General features: G+C 40.8%; 2 protein-coding genes, 1 non-coding gene and 1 pseudogene across 14 annotated transcripts in view; 1 reads left to right on the top strand and 3 right to left on the bottom strand.

Annotated features, from left to right (window-relative positions):
- DAP3 (death associated protein 3) overlaps positions 1-16,799 on the bottom strand; it is a 30,263-nt gene extending 13,464 nt beyond the window's left edge. For 4 of the 7 annotated variants that reach the window (XM_057540190.1, XM_057540215.1, XM_057540187.1 and 1 more), the window contains exons 1-5: positions 16,661-16,758; positions 14,202-14,366; positions 6,101-6,152; positions 1,612-1,734; positions 76-177 (exon numbers count right to left, since the gene is read on the bottom strand). In XM_057540190.1, coding sequence (XP_057396173.1) covers positions 76-177; positions 1,612-1,734; positions 6,101-6,152; positions 14,202-14,257 — 333 coding nt within the window. In that variant the 5' untranslated portion in view covers positions 14,258-14,366; positions 16,661-16,758. Of the gene's footprint in view, positions 1-75; positions 178-1,611; positions 1,735-6,100; positions 6,153-14,201; positions 14,367-16,493; positions 16,625-16,660 lie in introns of those variants that run through there. The other 3 variants (XM_007171903.3, XM_007171906.3, XM_057540191.1) reach the window with 3 other exon arrangements.
- Positions 6,161-11,594, bottom strand: LOC130707108 (40S ribosomal protein SA-like; annotated as a pseudogene).
- A 78-nt stretch (positions 16,800-16,877) lies between the features above and the next one.
- ASH1L (ASH1 like histone lysine methyltransferase) overlaps positions 16,878-27,750 on the top strand; it is a 220,109-nt gene continuing 209,236 nt past the window's right edge. Inside the window, exons 1-2 of one of the 6 annotated variants that reach the window (XM_057540074.1) lie at positions 17,078-17,122; positions 17,661-17,800. The gene's annotated coding sequence lies outside the window, so the exon portion shown is untranslated. Of the gene's footprint in view, positions 16,909-17,077; positions 17,202-17,448; positions 17,801-27,750 lie in introns of those variants that run through there. The other 5 variants (XM_057540065.1, XM_057540077.1, XM_057540080.1 and 2 more) reach the window with 5 other exon arrangements.
- TRNAG-GCC (transfer RNA glycine (anticodon GCC)) lies at positions 26,988-27,060 on the bottom strand. The gene has a single exon. It is a non-coding gene; the product is annotated as a tRNA-Gly (tRNA).

Genomic DNA, 27,750 nt, shown 5'->3' with positions numbered 1-27,750 from the left:
CATTTAATTCCACCCCTCTGCTATCAACAGCTTGTGTTATAAGCTCCCTCCAATTCCCTCCCCTGTTTTGAGCACCTGCATTACAAAGCGAGGAGGCAGGCCATGGGGGAATACAGTCTTCAGATCTTGGAAGGATATGTTGTAGTGCTGACCCTCATGCTGCTCCCCATGCTTGGCCTAGGAAATAAAAATGCAAACAGGTATAATGGATACAGTGACAAAGACTTTGAAAAAGTGTCAAGGGCCTTCTAGACTGTAGTGAGGAAACACTTCTCTCTCAGAGCTGGAAAAGATATTCTTTCATTTCTTAGACAAAAAATGCTCACTGTTGTCCCCAGATCCACAGTGTATATATAAAGCTGATGTTGGCCTGAATGATGAAGCCAGTTGCTCGGCAACATAAACCCTAGATGTGGAAGGAGCAGAGACAATTCTTGCCATCTGGATTCTTCTGTGCTGTGCATAGAGATGATCCAGTCACGTGACAAGATCATCTGCATGCCACTGTTGCCATAGAAACCTCGGAGGAACTGGCAGATAAAGGGACTACAATTACAAGGAAAAGCTGAAAGGCAATTCAATGACTTCATTCACTTATTCTATTTCATTTTGTGCTTGTGAAAGTAGATGAACGCTAGAGACATAAATAAAACACACCCTGCTGAGATGGCGTTTTGGGTAATGAGTTATTTTTTTCCCTTCCACAAGCACAGCATATGTTAAGACGGGGCAACTCAGAGGGCAGGGGTAGGGACAAAAAGGGAGAGAAAAGCTATTGGTTCCCTTCACATTTAAGCACAGACCATACAACTAATTTCATTTATAAGAGGCAACAATAATACTGAGGAAGGAGAAATCAGCATTTAGCCTAATGGGACCTGAAATAGAAAATGCAACACTGGATACTGCTGGAATCCTGGTTTCTGCCGATAAACTTCACTTTAAATGCTGCTCTTCTCAACAAATCAAGTTAGTTCCCTCTCCAGACACTAGGAAATCCACTTAGAAAGGTGGAAGATAGTACCAGATTGGTTATTAGGAAAACTATGTGGTCCCAGGCAAGTAAGTTGATTTCGTTAGGATTCTCCGTACCAGGGTTGGTAAACTATGGCTGGCTACCCATTTTTGTAAATAAAGTTTTACTGGAACACAGCCAGGCCCATTTGTTTATGGCAGAGCTAAGTAGTTGTGATAGAGATCACTTTGGCTCATATGCCTAAAATATTTACTATATGGTTCCTGTAGGAAAAGTTTGCCAACCCATCATACACTAAGATCAATAATAACTACTAAATTTAACTTCTAAGGAATTGAGTAGTTAAGTATTTACTAGGTACCTAACTCTATACCCAACAAAACCCTTGGCACAAAGTGAGTTCAATGGTAGGAATTAAACCAAAACAGATATGGACTGACCTGTCTGAGCTATGTTACCATGGTATCAGATAGGGATGGGGAAGATCAGGGTTCCAGAATGCTGTCTCAGGTACTGTCTGACTATATGTAAAAATCTGCTTAGCTTCTTTCAGTTTCAGTTTTTCTTATGTGTCAAATGATGGCAATACAAATTATAAGTCCTGAAAAAAACCCATATACACATTAGCAACTCACCGGATCATTCTCACTGGTGCGGGAAATAGCTCTGGGACTCTCAATTGCAACCTGGTTATCCAGGTGAGCAGCAAGGCATTGGGGTGCCTGGGTCCCTATGTGCAAAAAACGTCCAGGGTCCAACTATAAAAGAAACCATTTTAGTGTTTTACAATTAATAGGCTTTTTATGCTTGCTACAACACTGAGGTTTTAAGCCATATCTGCAACAGGGAAAAATATCACTAACATGCATTTTAGTTTTATGTAAAACAGATCCTTATTATTATTTATAATTCTCTAAGTCCAATCACATTATTCATACTCTGAATCTGTTCCAGCTTGTGTTGCTATGTCTGGGCTCTGTCCCATATGGAAACAATTCCGTTAGAGATTGTTCAGGAGCACAGCTCAGCCATTAACAACCTAACTCAGGAAACTTCATTTAATGCTCTTGCCTACAGTGATGAATGGTGGCCAGTATTGTACAATTCCCAGCTGTCTAGTAATCCTAGTCACCTCAGTTATTAGGGGATTAGTGCAATGTTCCTATTTGATAGGTATAATTACACTCCTTGCAACAATTTTCTTGCTAGCTGTGCCCTGAAATAAAGAATCTTTCATTAAGGACGTGTAATGAGGGAGTGAGTAAAGCATCCAGCTAAGTGAATAAACTGCTCTACAGGCATGTCAGTGAACTGCACATGGAAACCTCAGAACTGGGAAAGGTTTGGGGAAGAGGATGAGATTTCAGGAGATAAATCTGAGAAAATGCTAACTGGAGAACTCCCAAGCTGAGTTTAAGGATAACAGGCCTTGTGTATAAGTGAAAAGATGCCAGTTACAAGAGAAAGATTAGAGTATGAATCCAGTAGAATGAGGAAAACAGGGTTGTGAGAGATGGCTGTAGAAAGGGAGCTGCTCGCTAGGTCAATAGATAGTATGAAAGCTGCCTGTATTTATATTTAGTCTCACCAAGCAGCTTCATGAGTGCAGAAAATGTATATTATTTTTGTACTACCTCTCATAACACTTATACCCATTTAACAAGACCTTTGACTCCCTGACAACTTTTTAACTGGTATCTTTAAATCTTTGACTCTTCATCTTCCGCAGTCCAGAAGATTTGTCCTCCCAAATAGGTTTAACCTTCCGCTAATCAAAAAGTTTGGATGGTTCCCTATTAATGTCAAAATAAGTCTCAAAGTCCTTAGCATGATAATTAAGGCCACTGCTATAAGTTCAACCTACTTTTCTAGTCCCACTCCTTTATAAACTCTATACTCCAGCCAGCCAACCATGCTAAAACATGTTATTCACTTTCATGCCTTTATATTTCTGCTCATTCTACTTCAGCTTCCCTCTCTCCCTATTTAAATCTTACTCATCATTTAAGACTCACCTCAAATGTCATATCCTCTGTGAGGATTTGCCAGACACCTCCAGGCAAAAGCAATTATCTTTCCCTCTCTATAGATAGCACTTTCTTTGTATTGCATGCATTTTTACTCTGCCTTGAACTACATTCATGGCTTTTGTTAACTGAGTACCTATAAAATGCTAGGCAACAGAGTGTTATACACACATTATTTTTGAGCCAAGAATCCTAGAAGATAGGTAGAATATTATGCTGTTTTCTTATGAGGGAAATCAAAGTTCAGGGAAGTTAAATAACTTTGTCTAAAGTCACAGAGTTGGTAGGTGATGAAACCAGAATTCAAATCCAAGTTTGTCTGACTCCAAAATCTTTATCCTTTTTATTGCATCATGTTATCTTACACACAAGTTTGTCTCCCATTTTAGGCCACACACACTTGAAAGAGAAGGGATCAGGTTTTATTCATTTTTGTATCTCCTTCTCCAAGTACCCCATGCACCACAAATACTTCATACTTGTGCCCTGGAATAAAAAAATCTTTCTTAGAGACATGATGAGATGGGGGAGTTTGTAAAGCATCCAGCTAAGTGAGAGTAAACTGCACTACACTGCAACTCAGTGAACTGCACATATAAACCTCTGAACCAGAATTTGCAATATTTAATGTAAAGTAATAGGGTAAAGTAATACAGTTGCTCCAACATTGTCTGCGAATGCAGAGACACCAATGTTTATCACATGTACTCGATACCTCCCAGCCTCCCTTGCAGAAAGACTGGGGTCACATGATTAGTTCTGGCTAATGAGCTATCAACAGAAATAACTTGGGTCAATTCTAGTCAGAGCCAGTTAAGAGTGGGTGTAAATTCTCTTTTTTCTCCTGCTGTGGCAACCTTAAAACCTACATGCTGAGATGGCATCCCAAGATGACAAAACTGCATCCCTATGTCTATCCCCTCCCATATTTGCCTGTAAACCATTTTTTTTGGCAGCACTGCACAGCACGTGAGATCTTAGTTCCCCGACCAGGGATCGAACCCGTGCCTCCTGCAGTGGAAGTGCAGATTCTTAACCACTGGACCGAAAAGGAATTCCCTCCCTGTAAACCATTTTGGAAATATAGCAACATCAAGAGCAAAACAAAACATATACACACAACACAAACAATATCATGTGCTGAGTTAAGCCAATGAGAATTCAAGGCCTGTTACCTCCATAGGATCTGAACAATACACCCTACAATGTTCTCAATTCTACGGGAGAGAAAGCATCATGTCTCTAAATAAAGTAGCAGTCAAGTGGAAAATTAAAGATATTCAAGGACCACAAGGTGGTGCTATTTCTACAAGAAATCTATGACTTTTTAGTTAAATGTTTTTTGCAGCAAATTAAAAGCTAGCAAAATGGATTCCTTACTTCTTCGTGTTATATATGGCATCACCCAGCTAGTCTCTTGTCTCCAGGGAAAACAACCATATGTACAACTGCCTGTGCACCGTTCCAGAATGAAAATCATGCAGTTCTTGAAAGAAGGGCATTCACGAGCCTATAAAGGAGGTTACTCTAAACTAATCTACAAAAAGCATAAAATCTCCTCACTGACATTCCTCTATACTTTGGACTCAGGTCTTTCTTGTCTGCTATAAAGGAAGAAGAAATTGTACCCTTTTAATATAATAAGTTGGGGCCAAAATCCATCCCTTTGTTGATCTTTGCTTTTTCATATTGTTTTATAAAAATGGGTTATTTTATGTATATAAGTTTGTCATGAATCCCTGAAAAAAAGGTGAATCCTATAAGAAGAAGGGCTCCTTTTTAAGGAAATCTAATCTGTAATTAAATGATCAGATGGAAGTGACTAAGACCTTCCAGCTCAGTTCTCATCCTTTAAGACATAACTCTGGGAGAATTTCCTCTGGACCCTACTAATCCAGGTTAGGTGCTTCACCATGCTATGACAATCATTTATTCATGATCCCACTACTGGACTTCGAGGTCCTGAAGAAAACATGGACCATAAAATGCAATACAGCACAGTGGTTAAGGCCACAGGCTTTGAAGTCAGACAGACCTGGTATCTAGTCTGGGTTAGACAACTTCACAGCGTGTTACCTCAGGCAAGTTACTTAGCCTTTCTAATCCTAAATTTCTGCATCTGTGAAACAAAGATATTATCTACCTCAGGGGTTGATCATGAAGATTAAGAGAAATAAAGCACTTAGCACAGTGCCTGGCACATAATGAATGCCCAAAAAATAGTAACCACTGGGACTTCCCTGGTGGCACAGTGGTTAAGAATCCGTCTGCCAATGCAGGGGACACGGGTTCGAGCCCTGCTCCAGGAAGATCCCACATGCTGCAGAGCAACTAAGCCTGTGCACCACAACTACTGAGCCCATGCTCTAGAGCCCGTGAGCCACAAGTACTGAGCCCAGGTGCCACAACTACTGAAGCCCGCGTGCCTAGAGCCCGTGCTCTGCGACAAGCCCACGCACTGCAAGGAAGAGTAGCGCCTGCTCGCCGCAACTAGAGAAAGCCCGTGCACAGCAACAAAGACCCAACACAGCCAAAAGTAAATAAATTAATTTAAAAAACAACATCAAAAAAAACAAATAGTAACCATTAGTGAAATGAGTCATCTTAGAGTCCTGAGTATCTGCCATAAGGAAGGTACTGAAAAACTATTTGCTAAATAAATGAGAGAATGAAGTAAAGCAACAGAATAGTCTTTCTTACATATGATTTTATTATTTTAATCAACTATCAGAAATCGGCAACTTATTTTTTTTTTGAATACTTCATGAAGGGATGATAATCATTGACCCAACTGGAGAATAATAAAAGTTAATAAAGATAACTGCACTTAACCTTATTTATCTCCTTTAAAAAATGTTAGTTCTCCTATGTTAGGGTAAATTCCCAAGTGCAACTATTCTACTAACACCTGTTATTGGATTTTTAGGGCAGTTGGGAGTGAAGTGTATGGGCAGAGAAATGGAATTGTGACTGTTCTTTTGAGCAAAACTAGTCAGCTGAAGTTCTCCAGAGCATTTTATTCTGGATACAATCAATCCAGAAAAGAAATCCACCTAAAGACAGTTTACACAAAGCACTTAGGTCAGTCAGGACTCACCTTATGGACCCTGGAGATAAGCCTTGTCATTCCTTTCAGCATTATCCCTGCACTTTTAAAAAAAAGTGAAAAGGTAAGCCACAACTGGGAAAAGATATTTGCACAATGGATTAGTATCTAGAATAAATAATGCCTTTAAACTGATTAAAAAAATGAGCAGAAGACACGAACAGATATTTCACAGAAAAGGGAATACAAATGGCTAGTAAACCCATGGAAAGAGTTCAACCCTTATGACAAATCAGGGAAATGTAAATTAAAACCACCACAATGAGATACCATCCACAACCATCATATTGAGAAAAATGCAAAAGACAACAGCAAATGTTAAAGAGGCTGTGAAGCACTGGGAAGTTTCCTATACTGTCAATGGAATTATAAATACAAATATCTTGGAAAACAAATGTGACATTATCTGTAAAGTTGAACATGTACATGTCTATGGCCCAGGTATTCTACTCCTTCGTATTTATTTTAGAAAAACACATATACATGTACACTGGGAAATATGTATCACAATGTTCATAGTAGTAGAATATGAATTATCAAAAACTGTAAAAAGCCCAAATGTCCATTGATAGAAGAGTGGATAAACGGAGATATGGTCATGCAATGGAATGCCAAAAATAAAAAGAATAAACTGCAGTTACATGTAGGACATAGATGGATCTCAAAAACTAATACTGAGTGAAAACTGTAATATACAGAATGATATAATTTATATGAAACTCAAAAACATAAATCCTAATTATCTGGAGAATACACATATATGTAATAAAACTGAAAGAGAAAGGCAAGAGAATGATAAGCACACATTTAGAATAATGCTTACCCTTAGGGAAGAGGTAAAGGGACAAGATTGGGGCAGGGCACACAAACGAATTGTAATGATCTATTTCAAATGATGGATAATAGATATGAGTATTTATTATTTTTATACCATGTGTGTTATATTTATTCATTTGTATGTTGGAAGTATTTAACTTAAAAACCCTCATCATGTGGGAGCTAAAAAATGTTTAAAATACTTAAATCCAACTCTCAATATTCACTAGTAGATAGCATAACTAAATCAAATCTTCAGGTAATCACCTACTTCATTTTGGCTAATAATTTTCACCTTTCTTACATCCAAAATCTTTAAAGCAGCAGCAACAACAGTGTTACACCTGTTTATTCAACAGTAACAACAACAACAGAGTCGCACCCATTTATTCAACACTTACTGAGGACCTATTATGTGCCAGGGCCTGTTAATAAGATGGTGAACAAAGCTGTTCAGTCCCTGACCCAACAGAGCTTATAGTATGGTTAAGAGATGACACAAACTCCTCTGAATTCTATCTCCTTTTAGTTTTCAAGCTTACTATTTCTCTTTTAGAAACTGCTTATTTTCCCATCAACCTCTTTCCATTTTAAGAGTTTGTGGAAGAACAGCTTAAGACCACTCAGTGGTTGTTCCTACTCATTCAGTGGCCTGAGCAGTGGGAGCTGCAAACCAGGCTTCAGTGGCAGGCTGAGCACTCCGGTCTTCAGCAGGGAACTGCTGAATAGGCACAGGGAGCACCTGCGCACCTTCAGACCAGTCTGCCACCTCAGGTTGAGCAGCAGTGAACTCAGGAGCTGGAATGGTCCATTCACCCCGAAATTCCTCCTTGGTCACAGTCTTCTCAGCTGCCGCCTGCTCTTCCTTTTCAATCTCTTCAGGATCTCTGTAGAAGTAGAGATCAGGCATGACCTCCCATGGGTGTTCACGGGAGATGGTGCCACGCATGCGCAGAACTTCACATCAGACTCACTGAGTGAGCTCCCTTGTTGTTGCATGGGATGGCAATGTCCACATAACGCAGAGGAGAGTCTGTGTTACACAGAGTAATGGTGGGCGGGTTAATGTAAAAGGCCTCTGTGAGAGACTGGTCAGCCCTGGGATCAGTAACCACCAGAAGTCTCGGCTCCCGGAAGGCTGCCTGGATCGGGTTAGTGAAGCCTCCAGGAGTGAAGCGGCCAGCAATAGGAGTAGCTCCAGTGGCAGCAGCAAACTTCAGCACAGCTCGCTGGCCAGTATTCCTGGAGGATACGACACTGACATCAGCTGGGTTTTCAATGGCAACAATGGCACCAGCTGCCAAGAGAAGCTTCTCTCAGGTTCTCTTCAGATTTATCATGTAGATGCCATCACTGTTCCTTTTGTAGATGTACTGTTCCATTTGGAAGTCAAGGTTGGTGCCACCTAAGTGGGTTCCAGCTGCAAGAAATTTGAGGACATCCTCCTCCTTCATTTGCAGGACATCAAGGGCTCCGGACATTGTGAAAGTTTCCCTTTAAGTTACAATGGGAATCCAGAACAACGCCGTAGGGACCCCTGTCTGGGTAGCGCGGAAAAGGCTAGTTTACTTTTTAATAAAGATGCCAAAGCATTCCTTAATTCAGTCATTCAAAAATGTGTTTTGTGCTTTCACGTGCCCACACTATACAGACTACACAGTGGCATGGTCTCTACTGGCCTGCCTCACATTTACATGTGGGATTGCAGGGCTCCTTTGCTGTGTTTGAAAACCAAAAGTTCTAGAGCAGCAGTTCCCAAAATGAGTTTGGTGAATACTAACTAGTCATAAAATGCACGAATGTTCTCTGGCCAAAGAAATTTGAAAATGCTATATAGTTATTCACTTCTTGAATAATTATAATATATGCACATATTCACACATTTAAAGGCTTTGGGGAAAACTATAGTTAAGAGACTTCATTTTAATCCAAATTTACTTGGCCTTGGAACCCTTGGAACTCCCGTTGTTGCAAAATACTATTAATAACATCCTCCTGGCTGCTAGTGGAAGGGCTGCTGCTGTGGAGTAAGGTGGTGGCTGTGAGCATGTGCCCAGGCGTGAGGATGAATTCTACTAGGCCACAGGCAGGGTTGAGGTCCCCTCTGTTCCCTGTTCTTCAACGGTTCTCCTTAGTTCTGCCTTACACTGCCTCTACTGCTGTCCACCACTGCCCAACGCCCACCACCACCACCTGCTGCCTAATCCAACTGTTCAGAGAAGAGCTAACAGAGCAAGTCTAAGACTGCTGTCCTTAGAAAGGCCTACTTGCAAGGTTGCCCCTTAGCTGGTGTCTGGGAACTTGGATTTCAGGAGAGTTCCCACCACTCCCAGAACTGGTAAGAGTGGGTCACTGTGCCTCAACTATTTATACAAACAACATGGTTTACATTAAACACCTGCTTTCCTTCTGGGAGTCTGGAAATTTACTACATGCGAGGCTGATAATGACTATATAACCAACCAGCCCCAATAAAAACCGTGGGCACTGAGACTCTGTTGATAGTTTCCCTGGGTGGCAACATTTCACGTGTTGTCACAATTTTTTGCTGAAGGAATCAAGTGTGTCTAATGTGATTCTACTGGGAAAGGACTCTTGGAAACTTATACCTGGTTTCCTCCAGATTTTGCCCAATGTGCCTTTTCCCTGTGCTGATTTTGCTCTGTATCCTTTTGCTGTAATAAATCATAGCTGTAAGTACGACTATGTGCTGACCTCTGAGTCCTCCTAGGGAATCACAGAACCTGGAGGTAGTTTTGGCAACCACTGACACAACCACCCAGTGCCCAACACTACCCAGTATCAATCTCTACCTTATACCCACCATCACCTGGCACCCAACACCACCATCTTTGACCAGCTCAATTTTCTTAACCCCAGTTCTTCTCAATCCTCCCCTATTTCAATTACCTCAACTCCCTGCCTCCAACACTGTCCTCCCCGATCCGTGACCAGCTAACTCCCATACCAATTCTAACCCTCTGTATCAGCTGATTTCCAACCCTAAGCCCTCTACCCAACCTCAAGTTTCCCAACTCCCGAACTATTCAGGACCCCAATGCCACTCCAACAGGATCTGGCCTACCCAATCCTGCTCCCCAGATCTTCTCAATGTGCCCTGGTACAACCACTATTATGAGACAGCTGTGGGCTGCAGCTCTGGAAGGAGGTAGTGTCCTAGAAAGAGTGGGTGACATGGTCCTGAGGTCACTACTTCCTCCAGGTATGCCTGTGGTCATTGAGGCCATTACTCTGGCTATGTTTTAGAGATTATGGGAAATGCTGGTCAGGAAAATGTGACCAGCTTTCCATCTTCTATCCTGTCATCTTGTATCCATATTACAACATTGGGCCTACCAGCCTCCATCCTTGAACTTCTCCAATCCATCCTTTCCACTGAAGTCTGGCTCTTAAAACCCTTCAATATTTTCCTACTGCTTTTAAAGGTAAATTACATACACACACACACACACACACACACACGGCTTATATAAGAATAACAGAAAATACTTTAAGAAAAAAGGGGGGTCAGTGAATCTCAAAAGTCTGATCTCAAAGCAGACAATCCAGACTAAACCACATTTTCCATGTTCTTTAAAATACCTGTAAGTAGAAAAAAATCCTATTGACAGGCCAAATGAAAGCAGAAGAATGGAGTATTTGCTCATTCTACATTCCAAGACATATACAAATCAGGGCACTGCAAGAAAGCGGTTCAAAGCCACTAATACTATGAAAAAATTGAGTAATGATTTCTCCTTTCGGTTTTTTCATATCCTTTGAATGTTGATTTGCAGAGTACAAGTTAACCACATTGTAACTGGAAGGCAGATAAAGGACAGGTTTCCTATTAAAACCGACTGATTGTACAAGATGAAAAGAGTTATGGAGATGGATGGTGTGATGGCTACACAATAATGTGAATGTATAATATCATGGAACTATACACTTAAAAATGGTTAAGATGGTATATTTTATATTATGTATATTTTACCACCATAAAAAAAAGGGAAAAAACAAACCAAAATAAGACTGATGGTTAAAATTAAAGATAAATAATTTTCTCAAGCTTTCTAGGAAGATGAAGAAAAAAATTCTCAAAGATATCATTAAAATACTTCTCTAATATTGTTCAACTGCCATCATTCTGAGACTCTACCTGTTGTCTATTTCTACTATTTCAAGGAAGAAAAGTCCTCCCTCCAATCCCAGTCATTCTTTGTTTAAAGTGTGGATAGGGACTTCCCTGGTGGTCCAGTGGTAAAGAATCCGCCTTACAAGTCAGGGGATGCGGGTCCGATCCCTGGTCAGTGAACTAAGATCCCACGTGCTGCGGGGCAACTAATGCCGCGTGCCTCAACTAGAGTCTGCGAGCCGCAAATTACAGAGCCCACGTGCTCTGGAACCCGCAAGCCACAACTAGAGAGAAAACCTGCATGCCACAACTAGAGAGAAGCCCGCACGCTGCCACGAAGATCCCGCATGCCACAACTAAGACCCAATGCAGCCAAAAATAAAAATAAATAAATAAATAAATAAAGACAAATAATTCCTTAGTCTTTAAACCCTTTGAAGTGTTTTCAGGTACACTTGTAAGGGACATTTACTCACTATTGTATTTAAAGTTCTGTCACTCTTCTGACGAAACTTTCTGGCTAGTGTTAGAGCCCTCTTTCTTTAAAAAGAAAAAAAAAGGGCTTCCCTGGTGGCGCAGTGGTTGAGAATCTGCCTGCTAATGCAGGGGACACGGGTTCGAGCCCTGGTCTGGGAAGATCCCACATGCCACGGAGCAGCTGGGCCCGTGAGCCACAATTGCTGAGCCTGCGCGTCTGGAGCCTGTGCCCCGCAACGGGAGGGGCCGCGATGGAGAAAGGCCCGCGCACCGCGATGAAGAGCGGTCCCCGCACCGCGATGAAGAGTGGCCCCCGCTTGCCGCAACTGGAGAAAGCCCTCGCACGAACCGAAGACCCAATACAGACAAAAATAAATTAATTAATTAATTAAAAAGAAAATCCTTAAAAAAAAAAAAAAAGAAAAAAAAAAAGTATTGTCACATAGGCCAAGTGTACACTGAAAAGGAAGTCAGAAAAAGTCTGTACCAAACTTAGAAAGGTATCCCAAAGGCTATATGCTAACACTTCAGTGGTCACAAAAATCATAGATTATTTTTTAAATTAAACATTTACTATTGAGATATTTACATATTCACAGGCAAGTGAAAGAAATAATACATGTTCCATGTATCCTTTACCCAGTTTCCTCCAATGGTAACATCTTGCAAAACTATAGTACAATCTCACAACCAGGATATTGACCTTGATACAGTCAAAATACAGAACATTTCCATCACTTTAAGGATCCCTCAGGTTGCCCTTCTACAGCCTCCTGCACTTCCCTCCCACAACCCTCCCATTCCTTAACCCATGACAACCACTAATCTGTTCTCTATTTCTGTAATTTTTTCATTTCAAGCATGTTATATAAATGAAATCATACTGTATGCAACCTTTTAATATCGGCTTTTTCCATTCATCATAATTTTCTAGAAATTCATCTAGGTTGTGTGTTATATGCATCAATAGTTTTTCTTTTAATCCTGAGTACTATTCCATGGTATGAATGTGCCTGTTTGTTTAACCATTCATCCATTGAAGGACATCTGGGCTGTTTCCAGGTTTTGGCTATTACGAATAAGCTGCAATGAAACATTTGTGTACAGATTGTGTGAAGAGAATAAAATTCTTCAGGTTAAGGTGATCTAGTTCAAGAACTGCATTAATGCTACAATGATCTGAATAATAATAATATTTTTCAGAAATAGGCTCTAAATTAAGCAATTTATAGGCACTGTCTCACAACACAATCCTATGAAGTAGATATTAATCCATGTGAAAATAGGGATGGATAGACTAACTTGCCCGAGGATATATAGCCTAAAAGTGACAGTTCTGGAATTCAAACCTATGTTTGACTCTGCAGCCTTTGCCATTAGCCACTGTGTATATTGTATTATCAATTATCAAGTGCCAGAACATTTCCACTGATGGGGAACTCACAAAGCAGTCCTGCTTTTATGGAAAGTTCTTTCACAATCTGAGGTGAAATGTCTCCTTATAGCTTCCATTCACTATCCCAGCCTTTCTCTTTGGTTTTACAAACTACCTTCCATGTGATAAATTGAAGGTAGTTATGTCCCCTATTTTTTCTTTTCCAGGGTAAATGTCTTCAGTTTCTCAAAGCAATCATCATATAAGTCCTTTATATTACTCATCAATACTCTTCAGCTATCATCTTTTTCTTTATAAATAAATTTATTTATTTATTCATTTATTTAATTTTGGGCTGCATTGGGTCTTCACTGCTGCACACGGGTTTTCTCTAGTTGCTGAGAGTGGGGGCTACTCTTTGTTGTGGTGTGTGGGCTTCTCACTGCGGTGGCTTCTCTTGCTGTGGAGCACAGGCTCTAGGCGCACGGGCTTCAGTAGTTGTGGCACACGGGCTTCAGTAGTTGTGGCACACGGGCTTCAGTAGTTGTGGCTCGCGGGCTCTACAGCGCAGGCTCAGTAGTTGTGGCGCACGGGCTTAGTTGCTCCGCGGCATGTGGGATCTTCCCAGACCAGGGCTCGAACCCGTGTCCCCTGCATTGGCAGGCGGATTCTTAACCACTGTGCCACCAGGGAAGCCCTCACCTATCGTTTTTAGATTTTATATTTTCAAGAGTAACTATTTTGTTATTCTATTATGGAAAATGTGTTGAGGCAAGGAATATGACTTTATTCGGAAAGCCGGCAGACCGAGAAGATGGCAGACTAAAGTCTCAAAATAACTATCTTTTTTTTTAATAAATAGAATCTGGGTCCCTTTCAGTTTATTTATTTATTTTTTAATTAATTAATTAATTAATTTATAGCTGTGTTGGGTCTTCGTTTCTGTGCGAGGGCTTTCTCCAGTTGTGGCAAGCGGGGGCAACTCTTCATCGTGGTGCACAGGCCTCTCACTATCGCAGCCTCTCTTGTTGCGGAGCACAGGCTCCAGACACGCAGGCTCAGTAATTGTGGCTCACGGGGCCCAGCTGCTCCGCGGCATGTAGGATCCTCCCAGACCAGGGCTCGAACCCGTGTCCCCTGCATTGGCAGGCAGACTCTCAACCACTGTGCCACCAGGGAAGCCCCTCAAAATAACTATTTTATCCAGGTTTGGATGCCAGTTTCTTTTATAGCACAGAGAAGGGGAGGAGATGAGGAAGTAAAAAGGCCATAAGTTTTGCAAATATCACCTGGAATGGCCAGCCTCGGGGAGGGGAGGTGTTAATTTCTTCTTTCTTGTAGCCATCCACAGGTGGACAGGGTCCGGATGTTTCCCTGAACAAAGGCACTTTGGTTTAACATTCAGGCAGAGGGGCAGGGTTCCCCGAGGCAGGCCATTACGTATAGACAGTATCCTTTTAGTGAACAAAAACAGCAGAAAGCAAAGGTTAAAGTAAAAGAAACAGATCCAACATGCACTGCTGCTGTAACAAATTACCACAAACTCGGTGTCATAAAACAACACAAATTTGTCATCTTAGAGTTCTGTGGTTTAGAAGTCCAAAATCAAAGTGTTGGCAGGACTGTGTTCCTTCTGGATGCTCTAATAGAGAATCTGTTTTCTTGACTTCTCCAGGTTTTAGAGGTTGCCCTTTCATCTTCAAAGCCTACAACAGTTTGTCAAGTCTCTGTCCTACTGCCTCACTCTGACACTGAGTCTCTGGTCTCCCTCTTCCACCTTTAAAGAACTCTTGTAATTACAGTGGGTCTACCAGATAAATCAGGATAATCCCCCTATTTTCAGGTTAGCTGATTAGTAACCTTAATTTCCTTCTGCCACGTAACATAATGTGTTTACTGGTTCCAGGGATTAGGACACGGACATCTTTGGGGGGAACCATTATTCTGTTTTCCATACCTTCCTTGGTTCAAATAATTCAGGGTTCATTCATTCAATAAGGTCATTTTATTGAGCACTTAATATATTTTAGTCTCTGGTAGGCACTGGAGCACAAAAGAACTGAATACGATCTTATTTGTCTATACTTAGCTGACAATTCATGAATCAGTGCAGTTACCCAAAGCTAGTTAAAGACAGAGACTGTAAGTAACTTTCTTTATATACAAGTGTAGTGGAATTCCATTAAAGGTGTTTTTCCTTTCTAGTATATGCAATTATGTTGCTAATGAGAAATTTACTATGAAGGCAACGTGGTATAGTGAAAAAAGTTAAGTTTTTAAGAGACAGGCAAATTGAAGTCTAAAGACAGTTACCGGACTTCTTTGAGCCTCAGGCTTCTCATCTGTAAAATGGGGGTAAGATGATCTATTTCAAAGTGTTGTATAAGGATTAAACAGGAACACAAGTTCTCTTGGCATGGTATTCCACAAATGTTAATTCTCTTTCTCTTCTCATATTTTAAGTATCTAACATTAATTTCAACATTTCCATGACTTGCTTTGCACTAGACTACAAAAGAATATAATAGAAACGTTACACATAGTCCCTGCCCTCAAATTAAAAATGTTCTTGGTAGGGTAACACACCTGCATACATGACACAATTAAAAAAAGATCAGTGGCTCCTAAATGGCTCCATGAAAAAGTTGGGACTTAAGGTTAGGAAAAGCAAATATATAGTGAGGTAATTAAGGCGGATTTCCCTTTAAAAAAAAAAAAGCAAACAAATAAAACCTGATCCATATTTTGAAATCTAATATGTTAAGGGGGAAATTTAGGAGTGTCTACTTGAACTTTAGAACTTGAATAGGCCTTTGAGATTAATCTAGTACAGTGATTTTCAAAATATTCCCAGATTCCTAGAAGTCCACAGATGTGAAGGAAAAGGGAAACCCAAGTGGATCCCTCACCTAATTTATTCGGCTTTGCTCACTGGGTGAAACTAACGATTACTGGGATAGAAGAAAGTTTTGGAATTATCTGTGGATTTTAATAGTCCATAGTTCTCCTGAATTCAATCATCAAGAAAAAGTAAATGTTCATGCAGAGTTTTACGAAACAAGTATCAGTAACCACGGAAATCTGACAGACCTAGTTTTGCACTGTTTTACCAACGATTTGGAGGAAAAGGACACAAACTACCAATTACACCCACAAACTTTATCAACATCAAGAGTACTGTGAACGATAACATTAACTCTCTGCACTTCCCCTGTGCCTAGGAGCTAATTCTACTATACACATATTTTATTATTTTACCACACACCAACCCTGAAGGCAGATTTGGAGTTAACTAATTTTTATGTTCAGTTTTTCGTTTCTTGTTGATAAGGAACTAAGAAAAATAACTTTCTGAAGGACACACAAGATATGGGAGATCGAGTCCAGACCTGAACTTGAAATATATGGTGTCCTTATCCTCTAACATAAGGCTGCCTAATGAGGTTGAAAATGCATCATCCATCCACGAGGTTTGTGTAAAAGTGCACAAAAACATCATCGCGTATAGACAATAGTGTGAAATTCGAAAATCTAAGCTGGGTTTAAAAAAAAAAAAAATAAGGAAGAAAGAAAAAGCCTACCACTGAGCCGGTTCCTTCTTGGGTCCTACGTCCGCAACACAGAGCCCGGAGGGAAGCCCCCTAGGAGGGCTGCCGGCCCTACTGTCCTCACTCCCTACCTCATGGAGGTTCGGAGTCCCGCTCCTTTCCCTCAGGGGTACAACCCCCGTGCCGGTTCACTTCCTCACCGAGAGTCGTGGACCAGCTCTCCCAACCCGGTAAACCGCAGACACTGTCAAAGGCCGGCTCCTCGGCGATCGTCCCGCAGCAGAGACTCAAGCTCAGGTCGTACGGCAGGAAGCTGCTCAACGCGCAGCCGCCGCGGCCTCCAACCACCGGCTAACGGAGGGGCGCTAGGCCGCCCCCAACCAGCGCACTGCGGCCGGGACGAGGCAGGGGAAAGGAGCCGCGGCGTCGCGGCGCCGCGGCCAGCGAGGTAAGTAGTCATAAGTGTCTCTCCGCCACTCGGGGTAACTCCTGTCCTAACGGCAAGCTCTGCCCGCTTCGCCTGTCGTTTTCTCCCCCGCTTCTGCAGCCGACAGGAATGGAACAGTCCCGCGGGGGGATTGTGGGAGGCGCACGCACGAGGGGTGGAGGGTTTGTTGGGGGGGGGGCCGGCGGAGGAGGAGGCGGCGGTGGCAGTGGCGGCGGTTGGTGGCAGTGGGGGCGGGGAAGGGGGGAGGAGAGGAGAGGAGGTGGAGGAGGAGGCTTGGGCTCTCGCTGCCGAAGGTACGCGTGAGGGCCCGCGGCAGAGCTGGCTTGACAGGGGCCGAGGGGAAGTGGGGGACTGTGCGAGGAGGCGCCCCAGAGCGAGTGCGTACTGGCTGGCGGGCGCGCAAGGCGGCCGAAGGCGGTGGTTGGTGGGAGCAGCGAGCGACGAGCCCAGATACACTCTGGCGCGTGCGGGCGGCCGTGCGCGCTCCGCCGCCCGAGTCGGGTGAGGGGGGAGGACGAAGGGGGAAAACGCGAGGAGGGAGGAGTGGGAGGTGGGGGGGCACGAGGCGCCCTTCGCTCCCTCCCTCCCAAGGAGCCGCCGCCGCCGCTCTGCCGCCGCCGCTCCCGCCGCCATTTTGGGTTCGCTTTGCGGAGGGGGAGACGATCCTCGTCTCGGTTGCGGGACCCGCCTCCCCTCAGTTTCCCCCGCTTAGCCCCACGCTTTTCCCCTCTCCTCTCTCGCATTTCCGCCAGTCCGCTCACCCGCTGGCCGCCTCCTGACAAGCGGGAGGGATCCGCTGTGGACCAAGGGAAGCGGAGGAGCCTGGTGGCGGCCGCCCCCTCTTCCCCACTTCCCTGCACTCTCATCTCTCTCGGCCTCGGCCTCTGACACGGTGAGTAGAACCGCCTGGGGAGGCCTTTGGGCCTAGGTACTCCCTCAGCGACTTAGTGCTTGGCTTCCTGGGAGCTACTGTCATCTCCCGGACCTGGACCTCCGGGAGAGCGGTGGTAAGGATGGGGGAGGGGAGAGTAGGGAAGGGGATCCTGAGCTTACCGGGAAGTCCCTCCTGGCGGGGGTGAAGGGGTGTCCCTGACAGGCGGACTCCTGGCTTGGGGGAGGGGGCGGGAAAGTAAGCGAGTGGAGGCGGAGTCGGCTGTGCCCCTGACAGGTTAGTTTGTTGTGGAGGTAGGATTGGGGCATCCCCCATAGTCCTGTTTGTTTCGTTTAAGGTATAAGAGCGGCAGGAGGAAAGATCTTCTGAGGGTAGTTTACCTGTACGATCAGATCTGTGGTGTCCCTGACACGCTGAACTGTATGTAGGAAGGATAGAATGATCTCAGTGTTACAAGTTTAATAAATGTTACTGGCTAATTTGTGCATTGAAAGACATGTTTTTGGTCTAGAAGACAGATGGTATGTTGGTGTATAGCGGCTGTGTTTGTGTGTGTATGCGAGGAAGGAAAGTGTTCCGGAAGAGTTTGCTTGTATTTGTATAAGTGTAATGGAGTTCCACTTATAAGTTAGCTTATTTTAAAAATAAAACTTGGGGTGTTCCCTGCTGGTTGATATGTGTGTGTATTTTAGGGTTTGGGAGTGCCTTAATACTTGCTGGGAAAGAGAAGTCATGGCAGTATTCTAGAAATACAGCATGTAAATGTGGGGTCAGGGATGGGAGAAACTTGTCATAGCCAGTTATTCTTAAGAATAGTTTGTTCCTTAGAATAGAGTGAATTGTGTAGATGTGAAGGCCCAGAACATTTTTACTTGAACAATTACTATGAGGGTATAAAGAATGGATGGCCTTCTTGTTGATCTGAGTTTATATTAACACTTTATAATGGAATAAAGCTTTTTTATTGTTCAGAATGCTCTTGCAGTTTGTTTGTGATCCTAAATAAATCTCTGTGAAAATGGTGGGATGGGTGTTTCCTCCCATTTTACAAAATAGCAAATTGAGGCATAAAGAGATAATTTTTCCAAGGTCATGTGTTAAATTGGTGACAAACTTGGGTCTATAACAGATATTTTGACTACTAGTCCAGTAGTATATTCAACATACCATGGCGTCTCAGGAGGTCTTGGTCAGGCAGATCTGAGTTTATTGGAAAGATAGGGGCATATTGACTGGTTGGATGGTATTTGGTAGAGATCAGTTGTGTCAGACAGAACATTGGTTGTCCTTGCCAGGTTAGCCCGTGAGAAATGGGTATTCCATGACTGTATTACTTTCTGTTTATGGAGGAAGCAGAGCATTTCTGACACTTTAGCTTGAGGGAGGCATGTTTAACTGGTACCATAGCAGCTGCATGGGGGCTGACAGCTTAACTTTAAGGGAGGAAGGATCTTCTTTCATTCATTCAACAAATATTTATTGAATAACTATTCAATAAATGCTCCATGCCTTGGGGTGGGAATAATCAAGGTGACCCTGTTGAAACAGCCTGGGTACATATGAGGGGATTTGTCTTGACAGTGATAAATATTGAGACAGTGATACATATTGAGTCGAGTGAGGCTCACAGGTCAGTGTGGAGTTGAAACTAGAAAACCTTCCTAAAAAGCCTATTCAGTTTGGAGGGAATTTAGATCTTCCAGACAGTTTACTATGGAAGGATCCAAGTGTATTTAAGCATCTAATAGGGTGGCCAGTTTGTGGTAGTGTGCCGCCTTTTGCATTTTCTTTTGGCATTTCCGAGTAAACTGTTTTTGGGATCTGGAATTGTTGATATATGTGCCTGTGGATATTGGAACTTTTTGGCTTGGCTGAAGAAATTCTTCCACAGGCTAATTTTGTACTAAGGATCCCCTCTATGAATATGAGGGAAGAATACTTGATTGAATTAAGCCAACTTAACTATTTCTCTGGAAAATGGAATGTTTTTGATTTGCTAGACTAGTGGTTCTTAAAAGTTTTTTGGGGTCACTTATTCTTCTGAGAATCTGATGAAAAAACCCTCACTGTAGAAAATGAGCATGAGCACAGTCGCACAAATTATGCATACAAATTTCAGAAACTTAAATTGTAGTGAAGTATTGATAGAACCAATTTATATTCAGGTCTCATTTAAAAGCCTTTTTTTTTTTTTTTAATGGTTTTGTTTGGGGGTAGAGATGTTGGTACGAGTTTAAGGTGAAAGGTTCTTTGACAGTGTTTGAGCATGCTGACGATAAGGAGAACTTTAAGATCTTTGTTTTTTATTCTTTATTCTTTGCAGATTGATTTCTCCAGTGTTAATACATGATTCTGAATTAGGTGATAAGAGAATATAACACAAATGTTTATAGCTTTATTCTTTTTCATTATAATAATAATCTGTATTCTCAAACTCATCTCTTTACAGTTTTGCATTGGGACTGAGGTGTTTTGAAGCTAATTTCCTGGCACTTATCTTAGTTATAACAAATGTTATTGAGTTATTTTTATGCAGGGGACACAAAGATGAATAATATATGGCTTCTGTCCTTGAAGCTATTCTAATCCTGTTGAAGCTATGAATTGCGTGATAGTGGGGGCTTTCTAAAGGGCAAGGTGGATTGAAGCATTTTCCTAGAAGTTGAGATTTCATGACTCAGTTGCAGAGAGGTTTTGCTGTTATTCTTAGGAAGTTACAAAGTCTTCACATTCTGTATGCAACTTTGTAGCTTAAAAAATGTGTTTTAATATCATTTGATATTTTGGGCTGAAGGAACTCTGGTTTGAAAAGGAGGCAAATGTTGGTAGCATTCCTGATCTTGTCTTGGATGTATTTCTATAGCGAGTTTATGTAAAAAGGTCTTAATGTCATTTTGGATATGCATGTATCTAGACAACACTTCTGGGATGAAATCCAGTAGCTATTTGACAGACTACCCATGAATCTAGTACTGAAAATTAAAAATAATTATTGAATTTTTAAAGAAAAGAAATTCAGAAAGGTGTTTTAATAGTACAGATTACAGGATTCAGTAAGATAATGGAGATATCTTAAGAAAAATGGTTTGATTGTCTCTTTATTGTCATGTCCTCTGTGTAAGAATGTCATGTATATTTGTGAAAAGTTTAATACTTTCTGTAATTTTTAACTTGGGTAGTAGGTTCATGGTTTTTTTTTTTTAATATGTCATATATATGTGTGTGTAGTGTGTCTATATCTGTGCATATGCATAACATATGTATATAGTCTCCTATAATGTATGACATACTTCACAATTTAAAAAAACAATGCTTGCAATAATTACAAAAAATACACAGGATCTTTAAGGATCGAGAATAGAAAGTGATTTTCATGTCCTATTCTTGAGTTGTATTCTAAAATATGGAGTATAACTTCCCTATATCTTGCTAAGCACTGTGTCTTCATAGTATTAGCAATACCACTTGAAGCTTTATTCTAAGTCTTCCATGCCTTACAAATAAAGAATTTGGACACATTCAGTCCTGCCTAAAATGATCTACCTGCACACAGTGGAAAAGTTTTACCATATGTGTAGGTGGTGCGTCTCCATTAAATAATTTCATATTCTTGAGTTATGCATGTTGATCTGAGTCTATTAAAGGTAACATAACACCTTATATTACCTTATATTGTAATCCACTGTGAGGTCTACTTTGTGCCAGCCTTTCCAGAGGCATGAGATATCTTAACCCTGGCTATCATAAGAGAGGGAAACGAAAGTAGTTTTTGTTTTGAGCTATATTGCTAGTCTTTTTAAAAAAATCATCTTTCTTTAAATTACTTGTAATTTATTTGGTTTATATTCTTTCGTTTGGAGAGGTTAGACTTTCATACTTATGATTTGTCATCTTAGTTAATGATAACTGTCATTTCATGGTTTAGAAATCACTTTCTTAAAAAAAAAAAGAAATCACTTTCTTAGTGACTGTCTCATTGGGGGTGTTGATAGCAGTGTGATTTTTTTTTTTTTTTTTCCTTCTATTTTTCGGCCACGCCACCCAGCTTGAGGGCTCTTAATTCCCCAACCAGGGATTGAACCCGTGCACCCTGCAGTGGAAGCTCGGTGTCTTAACCACTGGGCCATCAGGAAGTCCTGGCAGTGTGATGTTGACACAACATAATAAATTATGGCTTCAAGTAATGATGAAATTTAACTAATAATCTTATTGCTATTTCAGAGTTCTGTTTCCTTCTTTGAGCATCTAACTTATTTATGTTTGAAGAATATATAAAATTTTATTTTTAGCATTAATAGTTTTTGCTTTCCATAGTTTTTAGTCATTTGCTCTCAGACATATGCAAGTTAATGACAGGAGTGTATACTTTTTTTTTAATTTAATTTTGTTCCTTTTTTTAAGTGGAAAATTTCTAACATATACAGAAATGAAAAGAATAGTATAGAGTTCTCATGTACTTAACATCCAGCTTCAACAGTTATTCACACCCAGTTATCACACTGTATCCCATCTACTAGCCTCTCTTCCTCCTCCCTCGCTTTGCTTATTTTGAAGTGAATCTTCCAGATGTTATATCATTTCATCCATAAATTCAGTGTGTACATTCTTTTCACTCTTAAATGGGGAATTATTTCCCCATAGTTAGGTTTATATAACTTTTTAAGTAAACTATCTGATGATAGTTGGAACTACACTACTCATACCAAATACTTCCAATCTGTATTACCTGTCAATAGGAATTCCCTCTGCAAACCAAAAGAAATGAGCTGAATGGAAATTTACCTCACTGCCTTTAGATGTTTGCATTGAAAAATGCAGTTAGTTGCTATGTTTCCTAGAAAAGTTTATCAGCTTTGTTCAAACCCACGAGTGAGAAATAATGTCTCTTAGTTCTTTCGTTTGTTTTGTTTTTTTAGTCATAGTGACAAGATGCTAAAAACATTTTCTGGTTACTCTTGGTTCCTCTTGATTTTCTAACTGGATCTAGTTACCACAAAGAAATCAGATGATACTGGTGATGTTGAATAGGAGCTGAAATTGGTCTAAAATCAACTTGCTTTTTAAAGAGAATGAAATACACCTTGTTTTGAGTTTTGAAATTCTGTTTGTGGATGTTTGAAAATACATGTCAAAAAAAACCCACCAAAATACATTTCATTGCTTAAACTGCTAAATATGAACCATGTTACAGAGCATGGTTATGATGAGTAGAAATACTGTAGAAAAAGAAAGTAAATATTCCTATTGAGTTATGAAGATGAAACAGAGTATAGAGATTTGAAGTGGTTGCTAGTAAAGTAGAATATAGATGTATATCCTTTCCTTCTAGAAAAGGCTGACAGATGAATGTGAATTCCATCACTAATGAAAGTTTGGTCAACTTACCTTTTGTTATTTCTTATGTTATAGTCCCACAGTAAATAAATCATGAATCTTTGACTTAATCTTCTTGTTTTACATTTTGTTCTATCTTTTCTACACTTGATACCAAATCACTCCTCTCATTCAGTTTTATTTGTCCTAAGACCACAGGTGGACAGTGTGTCAGATTATAAAGGAGCTATATCATGGCTTCTTGGTGTAAATGACATTGAGAATGTGGTAGAGACATTCCTTATGATAAGGTTTCTTAAATTCAGCACTGCTGAAAATGAAAGCCCTAGAGTTTAAATAGTAACATTTAAAGCTTAACAGGGCTTAATGGAGAGAATTTAAAAGATTGTCTTTGAAAGAAAAACTGCTAATTCTGACATTTGAGAAAATGGGAGAGTGAATTAATCATGTATAATCATTATTGGTTGAACAATATTTTATATATATAATATATATATATGAGGATACAAAGATTGGAGAATAAGAATCTCAAACAAATAGAGAGTCCATGTATATGATTGATAACTAAATGATAACACAAGTTGGAAAGTTAAAGTTTAGATGCAGAAACATATCAAAGAAAAAAGAGCAATCACCTTAAAGCTGCAATTAGTTAGAGATTTAAGTTAATTATAAAAATAATTCTGAGTGTGTGTTTAACTTTAAGGGGGAAAAACCCCTCAAATATAGAGCAAATCAGGGTTTAATTTCTTCTGAACAGTAATTCTTCTGTTTGTTCATTGATTCATTCATCATTCAGCCAACTAACATTTTTTCAGTACTTACTCCATTCTCATTTCTGTGCTTAGGTGTTGGGAAAAAATTAGGATTTTTTTTTTGGTTTGTTTTTTGCCTGAAGCGAGTTGTGAATCTAGTAAGAGGAACATCATGTTAACAAACTTAACATACGATGTAATACATTTCTCCCAGGTAGAGAGGGGAGAAAGTTATTAAGTCTGTGGGGAGAAAGGAAAGGTTAGGGATGGCTTCTGACCAGTGGGAAGAGACAGGTTTTAAAGGATAAATATGAGTTATTCAGTAAGGTATAGCAAGAGCATTCTAGGTAGAGGAAGGTCATCTGCAAGGGTATGAAAGTGAATATAACATAGCAGAATGAGTTCAGGGGACTGTAATTTGAATCACTATAGAACTTTCCACCCATTCCCCTATGATTTCCTGTGTCTTCAGTGCTATATAAGGTTGGCCTTTGTGCTTAGAGATCATCAGAAAAATAAAGATGGAACTATGTTCAGTACACTCTACTTACACAAAATAGTATATTCTTACAGTTAAAGGTAATTTTAACAGAGATTCAAATCAAGAAAATAATTGGTTCTCTTTTAGTTACTCAGAAAATTTTTACTAGAATACACTCCTTCAGCACTTTAGTTAATCAGGCCTTGTCTACAATAGTTACCCAGCCAAATAAAATAATGTATAATTGCTTTTCTTAATAATGAAAAATCTCCCAGCCTCCACATTGGTATATTTCTCCTCAATTTGTTGCAAATTTCAAATAGTGATTAAGACTGTGGACTCTAAAATCTGATTGAGGGATTTTCCTGGCAGTCCAGTGGTTAAGACTCTGCGCTTCCACTGCAGGGGGCACGGGTTCAATCCCTGGTCAGTGAACTAAGATCCCGCAAGCAGTGTGGACCAAAAAAAAATCAAATTGAGTAAGCTCAGATTCCAGTTTTGCTACTTACTATGTAACCTTTAGCAAAATACTTATGGTCTTTGGTTTCCTTGACTTTAAAATGATGATAATACTTATAGCAAAGGATTGTTGGAGGATTGTATGAGATAATATGTGTAGTTCTTAGCATAATTTATGTCATGTAGCAAGTGCGTAATACAGATTTGCTGTTATTTCATTTCCTGAAAAGAGAAATTTTTTAAGGAAAGCAAATGACCTCCCTTATATATATTTCCTATAGGAGGTAAGAATATGTAAAATACATTCGTGAAAGTGTGTATAAACAACTTATTTACATGTATACATGTTTTTTCCTGATTCTCGGTTTATCTTATTTTCCTCACATGTGAATTCTACTTTTGTTTTTTTCCACTTAACTCAAGGTTAGGCGTTTGTGTTTGGCTTCATTTTACCTTCTTACCAAATCAAGGATTTGTCTCCAAAGTGAACAGGAATATATCTCACTGTGTGAATATTTTGGGGTGGAGAACCTTAAGTCTTTGAACAGAATTGGGTTTAGTTATGACAGTTCTCTTTTTTTTTTTAATTATTGTTTATTTATTTATTTTTATATTTATTTTTGGCTGTGTTGGGTCTTCGTTTCTGCGTGAGGGCTTTCTCCAGTTGCGGCAAGCAGGGGCCACTCCTCATCGCGGTGCGCGGGCCTCTTCACTATCGCGGCCTCTCTTGTTGCGGAGCACAGGCTCCAAACGCGCAGGCTCAGTAGTTGTGGCTCATGGGCCCAGTTGCTCCGCGGCATGTGGGATCTTCCCAGACCAGGGCTCGAACCCGTGTCCCCTGCATTAGCAGGCAGATTCTCAACCACTGCGCCACCAGGGAAGCCAGACAGTTCTCTTTTTAAAGCTGATCACGGGACTTCCCTGGTGGCGCAGTGGTTAAGAATCACTTGGGCATTTTCCTTTTCCTTCTCCAGGACAAGATCTTTCAGTATTGATTTAACATATTGCTACCATCATGTTACATGTGGTTCAAGCAAAACTCGTCTTAAGGTATAGTAAAGATTTCTTGGGATACGTTATTTTATGCCAGAGCAAATCATTTCTAGGAAAACTCTAAATCTTGAGGAATCTTTATTGTGTGCCTGTGTTTTATCAAGGCAGTCCATTGGACAGTTAGGCCTTTGGGGTATCAGTGGGTTAAGTCCTTTGTTCAGAGTCAGATAAAAACCAGCATTCTGCCTCCTGTGCCTTCCAACAGAAGGCATTCAACAAGTATTGATTGTATACAGTTGGCCCTCCGTATCCATGGGTTCTGCATCTGCGGATTCAACCGACCACAGATCAAAAATATTTGGGGGAAAAGAAATTCCAGAAAGTTCCAAAAAGCAAACATGAATTTGCCTCATGCTGTCAACTATTTATATAGCATTTACATTGTAGTATTTACAACTATTTATGTAGCATACACATTGCATTAGATATTATAAGTAGTCTAGAGATGGTTTAAAGCAGCAGTCCCCCACCTTTTTGGCACCAGGGACTGGTTTCGTGGAAGACGATTTTTCCATGGATGGGCTGGGGATGGTTCAGGTGGTAATGTGAGCGATGGGGAGTGGCAGATTAAGCTTTGCTCACTCACCCGCTGCTCACCTCCTGCTGTGTGGCCTGGTTCCTAACAGGCTGCAGACCACTATGGGTCTGTAGCCTGGGGGTTGAGGACCCTCGGTTTAAAGTATAGAGGAGGATAGAGGAGGATGTGCTTAGGTTATATGGAAATACTATGCCATTTTGTATAAGGGACTTGAGCATCCCTTGGGTTTTGGTATCTGTGAGGGGTCTTGGAACCAACCACCTGCAGATACCGAGGGAGAACTGTACGTTATGCCAAGTACTGTGCTAAGCTTGGGGGATAGAGCAGAGAATAATGATAGTCAAGAATCACTGCCATCATGGTACTCACTTTCTAGTGAGTGGTAAGATAGATATTGTATAAATGGATATGATGTCATAGCATTCCAGTGATAAGTGTTTTGTTTTTTTACTATTTATTTATTTGGCTGTGTCGGGTCTTACTTGCAGCAAGCGGGGTCTTCGTTGTGGCATGCAGAATCTTTTAGTTGCGGCATGTGGGCTTTTAGTTGTGGCATGTGGGATCTAGTTCCCTGACCAGGGATCAAACCCAGGCCCCCTGCGTTGGCAGCACGGAGTCTTAACCACTGGACCACCAGGGACGTCCTTCAGTGATAAGTGTTGTAAAGGAAATGTAAACAAGGTAAGGGGATGTTAGGTAGTTAGGGAAGTCCTTTGAGGCAGTAGTATTTGAGCAGAAATCTGAATGATACGAAGGACCCCGTGAATCTGTCTGGGGCATAAGCATAAGTGCTGAGGCAGTAGTGTGTTTGGTGTATTTCAGAAATGGGAAAGAGCTGGAACAGAGTAAACAATGTGGGGAAGAATAATAGAAAATAGGGAGAAGAGGTAGCCAGGGCCTAGATAATGTAGGGACTTTTAAGACTTGACTAAGTGTCTAGGTTTTATTCTGGACTTGATAGGAAGCTATTGGGAGGTTTTGAGCAGGGAAATGACTTGATCTAATATATACACTTTGGAAGGCAAGGGTAATGCAACCAGAGTGATCAGTTAGTAGGAGGTTGTGATATTTGAGGCAAGAGATGATTATGAGTTGAACCTGAAGTGTTATCAGGGAGATGGGTTTGGGGATATATTTTGAAGGTAGTAGGGAGGATAACCTGGATTGGGTGTGTGGTCTGAGTAAAAGAGTAAGTCAAGAATGATTCCAGTGATGGCCTTAACATTTGGATACTATTTACTGAGATGACAAACACTGGGAGAAGCAGGTTGCAGGAATGCAGATATTAAGTTTGGTTTGGATATACTGACTTCAAGTTTTCTATTAAGTG

This window comes from Balaenoptera acutorostrata, chromosome 1, assembly GCF_949987535.1.
Source record: "Balaenoptera acutorostrata chromosome 1, mBalAcu1.1, whole genome shotgun sequence".
NCBI classification, from domain to species: Eukaryota; Metazoa; Chordata; class Mammalia; order Artiodactyla; family Balaenopteridae; genus Balaenoptera; species Balaenoptera acutorostrata.
The sequence above is the reverse complement of the archived record's forward strand: the minus strand, read 5'-3'. Positions and strand labels throughout refer to the sequence as shown.